This window comes from Symphalangus syndactylus, chromosome 12 (genome assembly GCF_028878055.3).
Source record: "Symphalangus syndactylus isolate Jambi chromosome 12, NHGRI_mSymSyn1-v2.1_pri, whole genome shotgun sequence".
NCBI classification, from domain to species: domain Eukaryota; kingdom Metazoa; phylum Chordata; class Mammalia; order Primates; family Hylobatidae; genus Symphalangus; species Symphalangus syndactylus.
Window position 1 is genome coordinate 119,909,753 of NC_072441.2, and position 16,507 is coordinate 119,926,259.

General features: G+C 45.0%; 1 protein-coding gene across 1 annotated transcript in view; it reads left to right on the forward strand.

Annotated features, from left to right (window-relative positions):
* The window catches only part of LOC129469061 (tenascin-N), a 72,748-nt gene that overhangs the window by 39,412 nt on the left and 16,829 nt on the right, over nt 1-16,507 (forward strand). Inside the window, exons 10-15 of the mRNA XM_055255231.2 lie at nt 1,700-1,966; nt 3,322-3,585; nt 8,156-8,419; nt 11,803-11,933; nt 12,927-13,059; nt 13,496-13,647. Of these exons, the coding sequence (XP_055111206.1) occupies nt 1,700-1,966; nt 3,322-3,585; nt 8,156-8,419; nt 11,803-11,933; nt 12,927-13,059; nt 13,496-13,647 (1,211 nt within the window). The remainder of the gene's footprint in view (nt 1-1,699; nt 1,967-3,321; nt 3,586-8,155; nt 8,420-11,802; nt 11,934-12,926; nt 13,060-13,495; nt 13,648-16,507) is intronic.

A 16,507-nucleotide genomic window follows, 5' to 3' on the forward strand; every position in this document is an offset into this window, starting at 1 on the left:
CTCCAGCTCAGTCCTGAGGGATGTGACTCTTCTGGATGGCCTCAACACCATTTTCCTGGGATATAGGGCTCTGCCAAAAGCATTGTTCACTTAGGAGCTGAAACTAGTGCAGTTTTAGCTCAGGCCCCTACGAGCAGAGTGCTGTCTAGTGTGACAGAAGTGGATGGAGCTGTTTTACCAAAGTACTGATTCTCCGAGGAAAGAGTATGCAGCTTCAGCTCTGGAATGAGTGGGTAGGGGTGAGGGATGTGGAGTGGTTCCACTGCCGCTTGGCCCCATGGGGAAAGGTGTAACAGTTGCTCACAGCTCCGCTTGGAGATGTCAGGTCACTGGGTGGTGGTGTCTCAGCAGCAGTTTACCGTTAGGGATGAAGGGGTGAATGGCTACTCACCCCGAGAGCAAGACACATTCCAACAGTAGCTCCAGTTCCAAGACACCAAGACGGTGTAGCACAATAGCGATGCAGGCCACAGGGGGTGGGGCACAGTGTTGGCTCCATTTCTGAGGGAGCACAGTTGTGTGCGTGTAGGCAGCTCCCTCAGCTCGGCTTAGTGCCTGTGAGAGCTGTAGGAGATCCCAGTGGTGAGGACGGTAGGTGTACAAGGTGCTGATAGGGGCTACTGGGATCTTCTTGCTTACGTTTTGCTGTAGGGAGAAGTTCTTCCTGGTTTCCAGCTGTTCTTAGCTGGGCAATGGGGTGGTGGGGTCCCAGTGTTTCCTTCTGTTCTCTATGTGGCTATCCTGAGTTTCTGTGCTCACCAGAGTTTCTGTTTCTCCTTTGACATAATTCTGCACTCTCCTTTAGTTATTTTTTTTTAAATGTCATTGTTTATTCTTTTAGTTGTTTTTGTGCAGAAGATGAGCGTCAGGGATTTCTAACTGGCCATCTTGCTGATGTCACACTAGGAGACATGTTATTAGCTCATATAATACTCACAATAACTGTAGAATATGTACTAATATTATTTTTCCCTACCTTTTTTTTCTTGTGGATAAAATTGAGGGGGAGAGGTAGGTTTGCCCTTAATTACATTTTAAATTATAGAGTAAATATTCTGTGGCTTCAGAGTGGTAAACACTGTAATACTTTAACATTTTCAAAGCCCCTTTGCTACATAACATTTTTCTCTTGGTTTACAGAGCTACTCAGAGTGATAAGTGCAATAATCATTAACAACCCCTTTTTACAAATACAGAAGTAAAGTAAAGCAACTTGCCCAAAGTCACAAAAACAAGTTAGTAAGTTATGAAATTAGTTACATGCATGGAATATTCATGCTTGAAGGAACCTTAAAGTTTATCTAACCCAAATCTCAGATTTTACAGATGAAGAAGCTGAGGCACAGCCAGTAACAGCTGAACTGTCCAGAGCCACAACTTGCAGATGGCAGAGCTGGGATTAGATTGCTAGTAACCTGGCTCCACCCTGCACCTCTGCTCTGCCTCTCTGGGCTGGGACTAGAACCCCGTTCTTCTGACTTTGGATTTAGTACTCATACCACTCTGCTGTGCTGCCTTGTTGAAAATCCAAGAATCCAGCTGTGGGGATAAGGTCTATATCCATGAAACAACTGAAAACCAGCATATGATATGGAGAAACCATAAGAACAGGAAACTGCCTCACCACAAGTAAAATGCCCAGATCTCACTCTTTGGTACCTGTTAATAGTGTTTATTGATCATCAATTTTTTTTTTCAGACATTGACAGCCCCCAAAACCTGGTGACCGACCGGGTGACAGAGAATATGGCCACTGTCTCCTGGGACCCGGTGCAAGCCACCATTGACAGGTATGTGGTGCGCTACACCTCTGCCAAGGACGGAGAGACCAGGGAGGTTCCGGTGGGGAAGGAGCAGAGTAGCACTGTCCTGACGGGCCTGAGGCCAGATGTGGAGTACACGGTGCACGTGTGGGCCCAGAAGGGGGCCCAGGAGAGCAAGAAGGCTGACACCAAGGCCCAGACAGGTAAGGAGCATTGTTCTTTGGGAATATAAGAGCTTTCATGCTAAGTCAATGGATGACAAGTTTTGTTTTCCTTCTCTGACATTGGCAGAAATCAATGATTAATGGAAGAGTGCGATGGCATCCCTTCATAACAGATTGCGCACACCATCCCTCATTTTCCTTTAACTAGTTTCCTTGCAAGTCAGGGCCACAAAGCAGCCTCCAAGCTATGATTACATGGTCATGTCCATCAACTCCTCTTCTGATTGCATGGATCTTTTGCTGTAGACGGTATCGAGGGTCTCTTAGTGAGTTTGTGAGTGGGAACAGAAAATGAAAATCAAATTTTGTTAATAATAGTAGTATATTGAAAATTTGACTTTAAGAATGTAGATGTCACATTTGCCATAGCAAGGAGATGTATATCACTTGCTTTATGACAAATGAATCACATTATAACTATAAAACAAATTTATAACTAGAAATTATGATAAGTTCTATGAAGGAGATGACATGGTGTAGGTATAGAGAATAATGAAGTAGTGATGTTTCTCAGATAGGAAGGGGAAATAGTAATAGGATACACATGGCCAAAACAACCAAATAACAGTTGCTTAAACAAGAAAGGAGCGTATTCCTTTTGTGGAATAGCAGAGTGTACGTTGGCCAGAGTTTTGAGGATAAGGATAGCTCCTACGTTATATTCTTACTTTAGTGGAAGTGATATCTAACCGTATTTTGTACAGTGATTTAATCAGCAAACCAGCATGATGAGTGAATCTATGGTATACCAGAGAATATTCAACCAGGGTTTTACTTTTTGCTGATTCATTTAATAATATATAGTGAGCACTTTCCACGTGCCCTGCCCACTACTAGGCACTGGGAACACAGGAGAATAGGATGCCGCCCTCTTCCTCCAGGGGCTTACATTTAGAAGTGGCTTTTAGAATCTTCTAGTATGAAACAGGAGGTCTTTACTGACATGATGCCAGACACAAAATTGTTAGTTCCTTGTGAGCAGAGGCCATGTCTTTTCCAACTCTGGATTCTGCACACTGTCTAGAACATTTCATGGACAGAGTTGGGGCTTGATATACCCTTACTAGATGAATAAAAGATTTGTTTTGCTAAAGACTTGGTAGAGGTAACAGCCTGGATTGTCAGGTTCTGATCTATTGTGCTTTCTACCTGAGGAGCCAGGTATATCTTGGGGGAGAAGATGATGTCCATGAAACAGCTAAAAGTGAAACAAGAGCATATGAGGCGGAAACCCCACCAAACATGAAAGGGTTTCACCCCACGCAAAATGGCCACCAGTTTCTGCACTCTGGCACCTGTTCATAGTGCATATTGATCAGCATTTTTTTTTTCAGACATTGACAGCCCCCAAAACCTGGTCACTGACCGGGTGACAGAGAATACAGCCATTGTCTCCTGGGACCCGGTGCAAGCCACCATTGACAGGTATGTGGTGCGCTACACATCTGCCAACGGAGAGACCAGGGAGGTTCCAGTGGGGAAGGAGCAGAGCAGCACTGTCCTGACGGGTCTGAGGCCAGGCGTGGAGTACACGGTGCACGTGTGGGCCCAGAAGGGGAACCAGGAGAGCAAGAAGGCTGACACCAAGGCCCAGACAGGTAATAGGAGTGAAGAGAAGAGCAAACCGGGGGAGTTAATGCAGGTTGATCTATTGCAGCTGAATGATGATGCAGCTGCTTTTGGCATCTGTAACCTCAGGGCTTCAGACTGTTTTAGGAGAGTTTGCTGTAAAACAAAACAAAACAAAAACAAACAAACAAAAACTTTCATTCACCTAAAGAAAGAACAACAAGTTACAGGAAAGGGGTCCTGATCCAGACCCTTAGAAAGGGTTCTTGGATCTTGTGCAAGAAAGAGTCCAGGGCAAGTCCATAGAGTAAAGTGAAAGCAAGTTTATTAGAAAGTAAAGGAATAAAAGAATGGCTACTAGCCATGGGCAGAGCAGCCCCGAGGGCTTGTGATTGTCCATTTTTATGGTTATTTCTTGATGATATGCTAAACAAGAGGTGGATTATTCATACCTCCCCTTTTTAGACCATATAGGGTGACTTCCTGACATTGCCTTGGCATTTGTAAACTGTCATGGCACTGGTGGGAGTGTAGTAGTGAGGACAACCAGAGGTCATTCTCATTGCCATCTTGGTTTTGGTGGGTCTTGGCTGGATTCTTTACTGCAGCCTGTTTTATCAGCAAGGTCTTTATGACCTGTATCTTGTGCCGACCTCCTATCTTATCCTGTGACTTAGAATGCCTTAACCATCTGGGAATGCAGCCCAGTAGGTTTCACCCTTATTTGATCCAGTTCCTATTCAAGATGGAGTTGCTCTGGTTCAAGAAGCATGTCTGACAAAACTATAGTAATGGACCCAGTGGGAGCAGTCCCACGAATGTCTTTTTTTTTTTTTTTGGAGACGCAGTCTCGCTCTGTTACCCAGGCTGGAGTGCAGTGGCGCTATCTCGGCTCACTGCAACCTCCACCTCCCAGGTTCACGCCATTCTCCTGCCTCAGCCTCCCAAGTAGCTGGGATTACAGATGTCCACCACCATGCCCGGCTAATTTTGTTTTTGTATTTTTAGTAGAGACGGGGTTTCACTGTGTTAGCCAGGATGGTCTTGATCTCCTGACCTCGTGATCCACCTGCCTTGGCCTCCCAAAGTGCTGGGATTACAGGTGTGAGCCACTGCACCTGGCCCCATGAATGTCTTAAAACTCTTTCTAAAGCCTGTGTTTTTAATCACTGTGTCTCTCAGCTATACAAAATTATAGAAAATAATGTAAAACCAATATAAAATTCTTAAAGCCACTGATTAAAAACCTGTTTTGTGGCAAGCTACTTTGTGTAGGTTTGACTGAATAGACGCTGTGTGATAGAAAGGAGCAAGTATTCACCTGGGTGGCTGGAGCCCTGTTTCCTTGCAGTAGGCAGCTGACTTTTAATGGGCATTCTCTAAGTGCCAGGCCTGGGGAACACAGTGGTGAACAAAACAAATATCTCTACTCTCTTGAAGTCTAGTGGGAAGATAGACAATAAATAAGAAAACACATTTAAAACTGTAAATTGTGCTAAATTCTATGAAGGAGATGAACATGGTGTAGGTATAGAGAATTACAGGGTAAGGATGTATTGTAGATGGGAAGGGTGAGTAGTAATAGGATATACATAGACAGAAACACTCAAATAACAGTTGCTTCAGCAGGAAAGGAGTGTACTCCTCTCTGTAGAATGGCCAGGGCTGATATGGTAGCTCCTCGTCCCAGAGACCCAGGCTTCTTCTGTGATAGTTGCTTAGTCATCCCTAGCAAGTTGCCCTCCTTTACCTGGTCACCACCCTGTCTGCATTGTGGCCAGTGGGAAGAGGCATGCTGAAGGTCAGGGCATCACTGGGACATTGCACACATCAGCCCTTCTCATGTTCCATTGCCAGGTCCCAGACAGACCTCACTGCAAAAAAAGCTAGGAAATGAGGTCTTTAGCTGGATGGCCCTGTGCCCAGCTTTGCTTTGGTTATGCTGTCCTGTCCAACACAGCAGCTGCTAGCTACATGTGGCTATTAAAATTATTTTTATTTTTATTTTATTTTCAGAGACAGGGTCTCACTCTGTTAGCTAGGCTGGAGTACAGTGGTATGATCATGGTTCACTGCAGGCTTGACCTCCCGGGCTCAAGCCATCCTCCCACCTTAGCTTCCCAAGTAGCTGGGACCATGGGCACGTGCCACTAAACCTGGCTAATTTTTTATTTTTTTTAGAGATGGGGTCTCACTATGTTGAACTCCTGGGCTCAAGTGATCCTCCTGCCTTGGCTTCCCAAAGTGCTGGGATTACAGGCATGGGTCACCATGCCCAGCCTAAATTTTAATTAATTAAAAATAATTAAAATAAAAAAATTTTTCTCATTTGGATTAGCCACATTTCAAATGGTCAGTAGCCACTTGTGACTAATGGCTACAGTATCGGACTGTGTTGATTATAGAACACTTTCATCATTGCAGAGAGATCTGTTGGACAGTGAGTGTGCTTACAGAAGAAGGGGGAGAATGGATGTTGGCGAAAACTAGCCATTTCTGGCAAAGGGAAGAGTATGTGTGATGTCCCTCGGCTGGAACAATACCTGGGATGGTTGGAGAATGAAAAGAGGCCAGTTTTGCTGGAGCATAGAGGGTAGGAGAGCAAGTGGCCTAAGATGAGGTGGGAGGAGCAGGGGCAGGTCAGCCAGGACCATGTGGTGCTTAGAGAACAAAATGGGCTATATTTATTAATGCTAGAAGAGTGATATGATGCAGTGTTCATTTAAAAAACATTTTCCAGGCCACAGTGAGGAGAATAAATGGAGAAAATGACAAGGATAGAAGTGGAGAGATTCGTAGAGAAGCTGCTAGAAAAGTCTGGGTGCAAAATGCTGATTGTCTAGATAAGCATGATGGCAAAAGGGATAGAGAAGAGGGGATGTCTGGAATATATTTTTGAGGTATGGATGATAATACCTGTTGATAGATGTGGGGTAGGAAGAAAATGAGGACTCAAGTATGACCTGTGTTTTTTATTTGAGCAACATGGGAGATTGGACTACCATTTCTTGAGAGGGGAGACTGAGAAATAAAAAGTTTGGGGAGGAACATCAAGACTTTTAAATATTTAAGTTCAAGATACTTGTGAGATTCCTTGGTTAATTGAGTGATTCATTTATTGATTACATAAATATTTATTGAGTGTCTAATACAGGCCAGGCACTGTGGTGGAGATGCAGTTGTATAAGCTAGTCAGGGGCTCAGAATTAATAGATATTGTGGAGCGATTAGCATCCAGTTGGTATTTAAAGCCATGGGTATGAGTGAGATCACCTAGGCGGAAAAGTAGAGAGAGGAAAAGAGGGAGCTTTGGGACAGGTGCAGTGGCTCTCACCTGTAATCCCAGAACTTTTGGAGGCTGAGGTAGGTGAATTGCTTGCGCTCAGGAGTTCAAGACCAGCCTGGTGAAATCCTGTCTTTACAAAAAAAATACAAAAATTGGCTGAGTGTGGTGGCATGCACCTGTATTCCCAGCTACTCTGGAGTCTGAGGTGGCAGGATTGCTTGAGCCAGGGAGGTCAAGGCTGCAGTGACCTATGATGGCGCCACTGCTCTCCAGCTTGGATGAAAGAGCGAGACTCTGTATCAACAAAACAAAACAAAACAAAACACAACAAATAACAAAGGGAGCTTTGGGTGCTCCAGTGTTTGACGGTTGCTAACAAAGGACTGAAGAAGAGCCAGTGAGTTAAGAAAATCAAGGGAGTGTGTAGTCATGGAAGCCAAGGGTTGAGAGTGTTTCAAGAAGGAAAGAGTGGATCAGCTCTGCCAGACGCCACCCAGAAGCAGTGTAAAGTTGAGAATGGCAAGTATCCATTAGATGTGGCAACACGGATGTTGTTGGTGACTTAGAATAGCAGATTTAGTTGTGTGGCATAGAAAGATGCAAACACGATTGATTGGAGAGTGAGCAGTGAAGTTAAGGTTTATAGACATTTCTCTTGAGACAATCTGTCAGTTTAAGGTTGCAGAGAAATGGAATGATATGGGAGAGGATGGGGAATTCTAGACCTTGCTTGTCTGAGACTGGTGACAGAGAAGAAGAGATTGATGACACAGGAGAGAAAGGGCAGATCCGCAGCAAAGTCCTTGAGAGGGTGGGAAGGCCCAAAATTCAGAGTGAAGAGTCTTGGCTTTAACATAAGATGTCAACAGGAACTTAGCCTAGACCCTCCATTTACCTGGGCCTCCATTCTCCTCCCCTTTTATAAGTCAGAAAGGTTGGAGGATATGACTTCTTGGCTCTCAAATTCTGTGAAACAAAATAACTAGATACCAGGGAGATCAGAAAAGAGGTTATATCCACAGCAGTTTTGGTGGCTTATCTTGTTGCTCAGGAAGTTTTATTATTATTTTGATGAGAATTACAAGGACAGAAATTTTTTATATTAAAAAGTGGGAGACAATCTGATTCCTTCCAGTTTTATATCCAGTGGTTTGTTTCCTTGGAAATGGAGACCAGGGGCCTTTGACTCGTGTTTTAAGTGGAATTCTACCATTATTAATGATAACATGATGGAGAGCTCCTGGTGATGGGGTGGTAGATGGGATGTCCTCCTTTGTTCTAAAGTTTAGCCTTTTCTAAATCTTTTTAAAAAGAAATTGACAGCCCCAAAAACCTGGTGACCGACCGGGTGACAGAGAATATGGCCACTGTCTCCTGGGACCCGGTGCAGGCCACCATTGACAAGTACGTCGTGCGCTACACCTCTGCCGACGGAGAGACCAGGGAGGTTCCGGTGGGGAAGGAGCACAGCAGCACTGTCTTGACGGGCCTGAGACCGGGCATGGAGTACATGGTGCATGTGTGGGCCCAAAAGGGGGCCCAGGAGAGCAAGAAGGCCGACACCAAGGCCCAGACAGGTACTGAGAGGGACCAGGCCAGGGGAACCCCTCACACTTACCAGGAGAGAACCTTCCTCCATCAGTGGGCTGGAGAGGAGAGCAGGAGGGTGGTTGCTTTACCCTAGGACATTCTTCTAAGTGGTTCCTTTTTTACATCTTTGAGCTAATTAAGTTGACACAACAGCTCAGATAAGATGAGAGAGTGTAGACGGAGTGCTGCTGTCAAAGGTGGCCTCCCTCACCCCTCCACCTGGCCCAGCGCTCAGACTCTCCACACTTGCTATGGAGAAAATGGTTGGGCCTCAGCTGCGGTTGGGAGAAGATAGAGGCAGGAGCCTCTTCTGTTTCCATCTTCCAGCATGGGGGCAATGGGGGTGCATCTTTCTCCATTCCATCCTCAGTTGATGATGAAAGGTGCCTGAACTGCATGTATTTTGTGTGTGTGATGGGGCCTCTGGTCTTGGTGGAGCATCACGGAGGTCAGAACCCAGAGGCACTTGGAAGAGAGCACTGTGCCCACCCTGAGGTCTATGAGCCTCTTCAGTATGGGCAAGGTCTGTCCATTCCATCCATGGCTGAGCGCACCAAGTGTTGCCACGGGACCTAGAGATGTCTTGAATTTTTCTATGATTTTTATTAGTTAAAATTAGCTTGCATTTTTAATCTAAAAAGTAATATATGCTTATAGTAAATATTTTCAAACTAAACAGAGATGTGTTAAAACAAAACAAAACAAAACAAAACAAAAAAACGGCCGGGCGCCGGGCGCGGTGGCTCACGCTTGTAATCCTAGCACTTTGGGAGGCCGAGGCGGGCGGATCACGAGGTCAGGAGATCGAGACCACGGTGAAATATCCCGTCTCTACTAAAAATACAAAAAATTAGCCGGGCGTGGTGGCGGGCGCCTGTAGTCCCAGCTACTCGGAGAGGCTGAGGCAGGAGAATGGCGTGAACCTGGGAGGCGGAGCTTGCAGTGAGCCGAGATTGCGCGCCACTGCACTCCAGCCTGGGTGACAGAGCGAGACTCCGTCTCGGAAAAAAAAAAAACAAAAAAAACAAAAAAAAAAACGGCCGGGCGCGGTGGCTCACGCCTGTAATCCCAGCCCTTTGGGAGGTCGAGGCGGGCGGATCACCTGAGGTCAGGAGTTTGAGACCAGCCTGACCAACATGGAGAAACCCCGTCTCTACTAAAAATACAAAAATTAGCCGGGTGTGGTGGCAGGTGCCTGTAATCCCAGCTACTTGGGAGGCTGAGACAGGAGAATTGCTTGAACCCAGGAGGAGGAGGTTGCAGTGAGCCAAGATTGCGCCATTGCACTCCAGCCTCGGCAACAAGAGCGAGACTCCATCTCAAAAGCAAACAAACAAACAAACAAACTCCTCTGTCTGTCCCGGACTCCCTAGTACGCAGTGTTGCTCTCCAGATGCAACCAGTAGCCAGTTCTCCCTCCTTCCCTCTTTCCCACTTCCTACCTCCTTCTCCCCTTCCTTTCTCTGTTCCTTTCTCCCTTATTCCTTTCTTCTCCTCTTCCTTGTGTATCTTCTCTTGGTTTCACCTTCTCCATTTTTGAAGACAGCAATAAAAAGATTCTCATTTTCCTGCTTCATAGTAACTAAGACAGGCATCTCAAGTCCATAACCAGGGAGTGGCGGGCAGTCAAAGAGGTGGCAGGAGATTGCTTCAGATATTAAAATAGCCACAGTTTTGCCTTGATTCTGAAATCAGGAAATTCAGTTTTTCTGTGAGACGAATAGAATAAAATCCATGCCAGATGTTATGCTTTAGAAAATAAAACCAAGTTGATATTACAGAAACTCAAAATTTGTCAAAACATCCTAATTCAAAACAACAGCTGTCTGATTTCTATTAAAATGCTGCAATTCAGCTCTCAGCTGAAATGCTACTGGGTAGAAAATAGCCTGGAGATGTCTTTTTGGGAAGTTCTAAATTAAAATGACCTTCTATGATAATGCTTTTTCAAAAGAGAAATTTCCATTCATATCTTTGGTTATGATAAAGATTTGGTTTATCTTTATCTTTGGTTTATCTTTTGGTTAAAAAAAAAGAGCCTTCTGACCAGTTATGATGTTGACCAGTGTTTTTGCTGAGCTTCTGTTTTCCCGGTCTACAGTGCACACTTGCTTACCCACGCGTTCCCTCTAGTGTTTGGGTGAGGAAATACATAGAAGAAAAGCTCTGCTTTTCCTATATCCCTTCTCTTTCCTTCTTCCCTCCCCCACCTCTTCCTTTCTTCTCTTTTCCTTCCTTCTCTTTCTTTCCTTCTTTCTTTCTTTCTTTCTTTCTTTCTTTCTTTCTTCCTTCCTTCCTTCCTTTCTTTCTTTCTTTTTTCTCTTTCTCTCTCTCGCTGTCTCTCTTCTTTTTCTTTGTTTCTCTCTCTCTCTTCTCTCTGTTTCTTTCTTTCTTTCTCTCTGTCTCTCTGCTCTATACAAGCACCTGTTCCCTCCCCTTCTTCTCTTCTTTCTCTACTAGGTATGCATCTAAGGCCACACACTTCAATATGTAACAATATGTAAGAAACATAACTTTTTGTTTGTTTCTTTTTTTTTTAAGACAGAGTCTCGCTCTGTCACCCAGACTGGAGTGCAGTGGTGTGATCTTGGCTTACTGCAACCTCCGCCTCCCCAGTTCAAGCGATTCTCCTGCCTCAGCCTCCTGAGTAGCTGGGATGACAGGCGTTCACCACCACACCCTGCTAATTTTTGTATTTTTGGTAGAGATGGGGTTTCATCATATTGGCCAGGCTGGTGTCGAACTCTTGACCTTGTGATCCGCCCGCCTTGGCCTCCCAAAGTGCTGGGATTACAGGCATAAGCCACCGTGCCTGGCCAAATTTTTGTTTCTATGCCAACTTAATTTCAATCATACCCATATTCTACTTAGGGTGAGCTCCTTCCTCAGGGCTGTATATAAGTCTTGGGTAGTTTCCCAGTGACAGGCATTGGGGCCCATCCAGCATTTCAGGCAACTTTCCAGGCAGGCCGAGTCACCCTGGTTTCTTTGTGCAGGGCCCTTTCAGATCTGTGGCCCTCTTATCTTTCCACATCCTTTTGGGAGCCCTGCCATCTCTGAGGATCTATCTGCCAATCTAGGCTGTTAATATCCACCACTTTGTGGGAACCCGCCTGGGAAATGGGGGCCCAGATTCCCTTCCTCTGGGACCCACCCAATGCCCTGTTCTTCTTGTCTCTAATGGGTCTGTACTTTTAGAAACAAAAGTCAGAAAGGCACTGTGGCAGGGAGGAAGAGAGCCTGCAAACTGCTTGAAAGAAGGAGGAGAAATGGGAGGGTTTGAAAGGGGAAAATATAAACTGATGTCTCAAAAATTACCTTGCCTCAGTTGTATCTTAGTAATAACAATTACCTGACTTTCTACATACAGAACTCGACCCTCCCAGAAACCTTCATCCATCTGCTGTGACGCAGTCTGGTGGCGTATTGACCTGGACGCCCCCCTCTGCTCAGATCCACGGCTACATTCTGACCTACCAGTTCCCAGACGGCACAGTTAAGGTATGGGGGATTCCTTGTCTTTTCTCCTGGTGTCTTCTCTACTGTGTGAAGCAACTAACTTGGGCCAATTAGCTCATTTGCTGGCCTCACGGCAACTTGCTGATCTTTACTGATCACATTGCTAGTTGTACATCTGCCCTGGGTTATTTTGTTTGTTGTTAGCCTTCCCCAGTAAATGTAAGCTCTATGTTTGTCTGTTTCATTTATCACCATATCTAAAGTGCATAGGATAGTGCTTAGCACATGGTAGGTGTTTGATATATATTTATTGAATGAATTGATTAACCCTTATTTCAAGGGTTATACCTCCCCTTAGAATCTGAAGGCCAGCGAATTTTCAAAACCTGTCCCAATGGAAAATTATTATTCTCCCTCCTTGCCAATGAAGAAAGAAGGGAGGAAATAAAACAGGAAGGACACTTAGGTTTATTTGTTATCTTAATTAGTGCTTATGACAGCACCGCTAGGAAGGTTAGCCCTATGTTTATAGAGGAAGTAAGACTGGTTCAGAAGGAAGTTTATTGAAATATCAACTATCTCCTTGTCTCAGATATCAATGGCCAGTTTCACCTCCCCTATTAATTTCTCCTTAGCCCGGCATTGCCAGCCTGTTCCTGCTGGCGATGTAGCCGCTATAGTTAGAGCCCCTGTGTGTATCTGAAGGCCAAAGTCTCCCAGAAACTTGGCCGGTGATCCTGAAGCTGCAGTCCTGGGTGCTGGTTCTCAGCTGATGCTCCCAGTAATGCTTTTTGGGAAGTTCCAAATTAAAATAACCTTATTTTAATTTAAATGCTGACTCTTCATGGCATGGCTCTCCAGAGAAGTGGCTGGGACCCACTGCGATTCTGGGCTGCCACTGAGGCTTCAGAGAGACAAAACACTGTGCCCTCAGAGACCTTCTGTCATTAGCACCAGGGAATGCTATTGACACCTAGGGTGCTAGTGGGTGATAAACTGAGTCACTGGATGTCTAATCTCTCCCTTGTTTGGTAGGAGATGCAGCTGGGACGAGAAGACCAGAGGTTTGAGTTGCAAGGCCTTGAGCAAGGCGCCACCTACCCTGTCTCCCTTGTTGCCTTTAAGGGTAGTCGGCGGAGCAGAAATGTAACTACCACACTCTCCACAGGTAGTGTGGAATCCTGTACTCTGAATGACCATGCAATAAGAACCAGCATTGGAGAGGCTAGCAAAGGAGTCTAGGGAGGAGCAAGTGGATGCAGAACTATTGATTTCTCTAGGCATGGGGAAGTGGAAATGGGGTTGTGTGTTCAAAAGAAATCCACCCCACAGTGGGGAGGCTAAAGAGAGGAGTGAAATAGAGTGTTATTTTGTGGGGGAGTTGAGTTGGGGGAGGAAGTGATGTGAACTTCACCTTTTCCTGGTGCATTTGGGGAGTGGATGAGAAAAATAAGATACGAGTGAAGAAGATACGAGTGAAGAAGCTGAAGTAGGAAGTTATGAAATAATTTCCAAACAGAATAAATTGCCTTGAAATAGGGAGAAACTCCACCTCTTTCCTCCTTGCCCTTGTCCTAACAACACTGTCTCTGCTTGGCTCCCAGTTGGTGCCCGTTTCCCACACCCTTCGGACTGCAGTCAGGTTCAGCAGAACAGCAATGCCGCCAGTGGTCTGTACACCATCTACCTGCACGGCGATGCCAGCCGGCCACTGCAGGTGTACTGTGACATGGACACGGACGGAGGTGGCTGGATTGTGAGTCACGCAGAACCCTGGGGAGCTCTGTGTAGGGCCTTGCTTCTCAGCCCAGGATGCTGGTCATGGATGCTCCATAGAGTGTTTGGAGCCCTATTTCTTCTCCACCCATGGAAGAGAGGAGTTTTGGTGGCTTGTAGCTCTTTTTAGAGAGATCCCAATGTTACAGGAAAGGGGTCCCCATCCAGATCCCAAGAGAAGGTTCTTGGATCTCATGCAAAAAGGAATTCAGGGCGAGTCCACAGTGCAAAGCAAAAGCAAGTTTATTAAGAAAGTGAAGTGGTGAAAGTACAGCTACTCCATAGACAGAGCAGGGCATTTCTGAAAGTAAAGAGGAATGCATGTACCCTAGGTACAAGACTTGTTTATATATAGGATAAAAAAAGATCACGAGGGGATGTGCTCTATTACAGTGGTTCTTGATAAAGGATTAATTTTCTTAATTACTATATTTTGCAAGAATCAATATTATTATATTTAAAGCAAAATTAGGAGTGCTTCTGTTCTCAAGATATCAGGACATTCCTAAGTCTGGGTCTGTTTAGTAAACACTGTCAATCTGTTCCCTTAACCATAAACATCTGGAGGCTAGGAATACCTAACTTTCTGGGAATGCAGCCCAGCAAGTCCCAGCCTCATTGTCTTAGCACTCACTCAAGATGGCTCTGGTTCAAATGCCTCTGACACCAACCAACTGTAAGGATAGAGCCTGGTACTTAACCCCTGTCCTAGAACAGGCTTTGTTAGGCTAAGGCTGACGACTATGAAGGCTTGTGGGTTGATCATCATCTAGTAATGCTTTATATGTAGGTATTACCTATATTTTACCTTCTTCAAAGCACTTTTGTACACATGACCCTCACACAACAGCTTTAGAGTAAGTGAGAGAGGATTGTTTTTCCTATTTTACAGATAGGGACAGTGAGTCCCACAGAAAGAAGTGCCTGGCCTAAGTCATACAAGAATGACAAAGCTGGGACCAGATTTCAAAACTCCAGCCTCCTAATCATTGGTCTTCTCAGTGAGTTCATCTCAAGTCATCCAAGATGCAAATGCATAGCCTGTCTGGGGAGTTCAGGCCTCTGAACTGGAGTCCGTTGTCCAAGTTCTGTACCCTGGCTCCACAGTACAGCAACAAGGCCTTTGAGGTTTTGATTGGAAAGACTAAAGTCTGAAAGACGGAAACTTGGGCAATGCTCTAATTGTCCCTCTTCTGTGTAGACGTTTTATTCTCTTGGGCCATTGTCTGCCTAAACCACATGGCAGCTTCTTTGATTGCATCAGCCTGATCCAATTATATGATGAGCTGCTTTTGAGGGTTGCAATCTGATCCTTCCATCTCCCCTTGCCCCTTTTCTCCCTGTGCCTGAATGATAAAGACTCTCACTGCTCCAAGCCAGCATGCAGCCTTAACCTGCTGTGCATCCACAACTCATTGTGGGAAAGAGAGAGCATGATCTCATAGTGCTCAAACCTTATTCATTTACACATTCACTTAGGGGCCTGGGAAACCAAAGACACTTGAGCAGCCATGAATAAAAAGATACCATCTGATGAGCAGCAATGAAGAAAACTTATTATCTGCACAGCGGCATCTGACGATTGAAAGGCAGTAATTGGATTGGCAGGGGGAAATTCCCAATTGATTTATAAAAACAACAGAACAGAATGTAACTTGGGAGGTCTTCCACCTGACCAGACCCATAGGGCCGTACCTGCTGCTTTTCATCAGCACCATTGTAAGGCTAAGCATTTTGTCCCTTCAGGCCTGCAGCCCAATTTCCTGCCTTTGTGCCCGTAATTGACCTTTGGCAGGACGTTTGTATTGTCTAGTGTGGCCTTTTTGTAAGCCAAGCTCCCACAGAGAAGGAGGCATTTATTTGGGGCAACATTTGGAAAGAGATCTGTCAGTCTGTCTGCCCTGGAATAGTCATGACTTATTGCACAAATATTTATTGAGTGCCTACTATGTGTCAGGCACTGCTTCATGTACTCAAGATCCAGCAGCGAACCAAACCAACAGAAATCCCTGCCCCCAAGGAGCGTGCCATTTACATCCTGCTCATGCAAATAACCCCTTCTCAAAGACAGAGATCGGTTCCAAAAATAATAAAACCACTGTGCATTCTGACCCTCCCCAGCCCCAACCGCACCCCAAGTCTTGTTTTCTGAGCCAGACTCCTGGGGGTCCTGCATGAACTGACGTTCTGCAGGGTTTTACTTAAAGCCACCATGCTCCAGAAAACATGCAGTCCTGAAAACTTCCCCACAAAACATTTTACTGACAGTTGTTATAGTTTTTTTGCGGGGGGGTTCAAGAGTCCTTTGTCACTGAAGGATGACCTATAGTCTGTTTCTCTGTTTTATTGAGCTTTCAAAATCCTTTTATGGTAATTCTTCCATCCCAAGCAGCAGGAACTGAATTTGAAGAACAGGCCAGAAGAACTGTGCCCTGAGGTAAACTCTGTGGCTGGTGGGAGGCTGGAAAGAACATCAGGGAACACTTAATGTCTCAAATATTTCCATCTTTGTTTTCCATCGTGAAAGTCTTAAGGGCTGCATTAGAGACTCTTTCCACAGACATTTCAATGCAAGTTTGACTTTTTTTCTCTGTATTTAGTCATTCAGGGCATTGAGTAAGTTCTAGAATGCAATGACAACTCTAGTATAGAACCAGACATAAAGAGGTTTTTTGTTTGTTTGTTTGTTTGTTTGTTTCCCTTTGAAACTTATTTGGTAAGGGGGTTTTGTGATACCCAAATAGTTCATTATAGGGTGTTTTCATCTCATAGAATGGGAGTGGATTAGATTCTGAGTGAGTCAATTAAGGCTGCCTAATCAAGATGTATAAATGATCCCT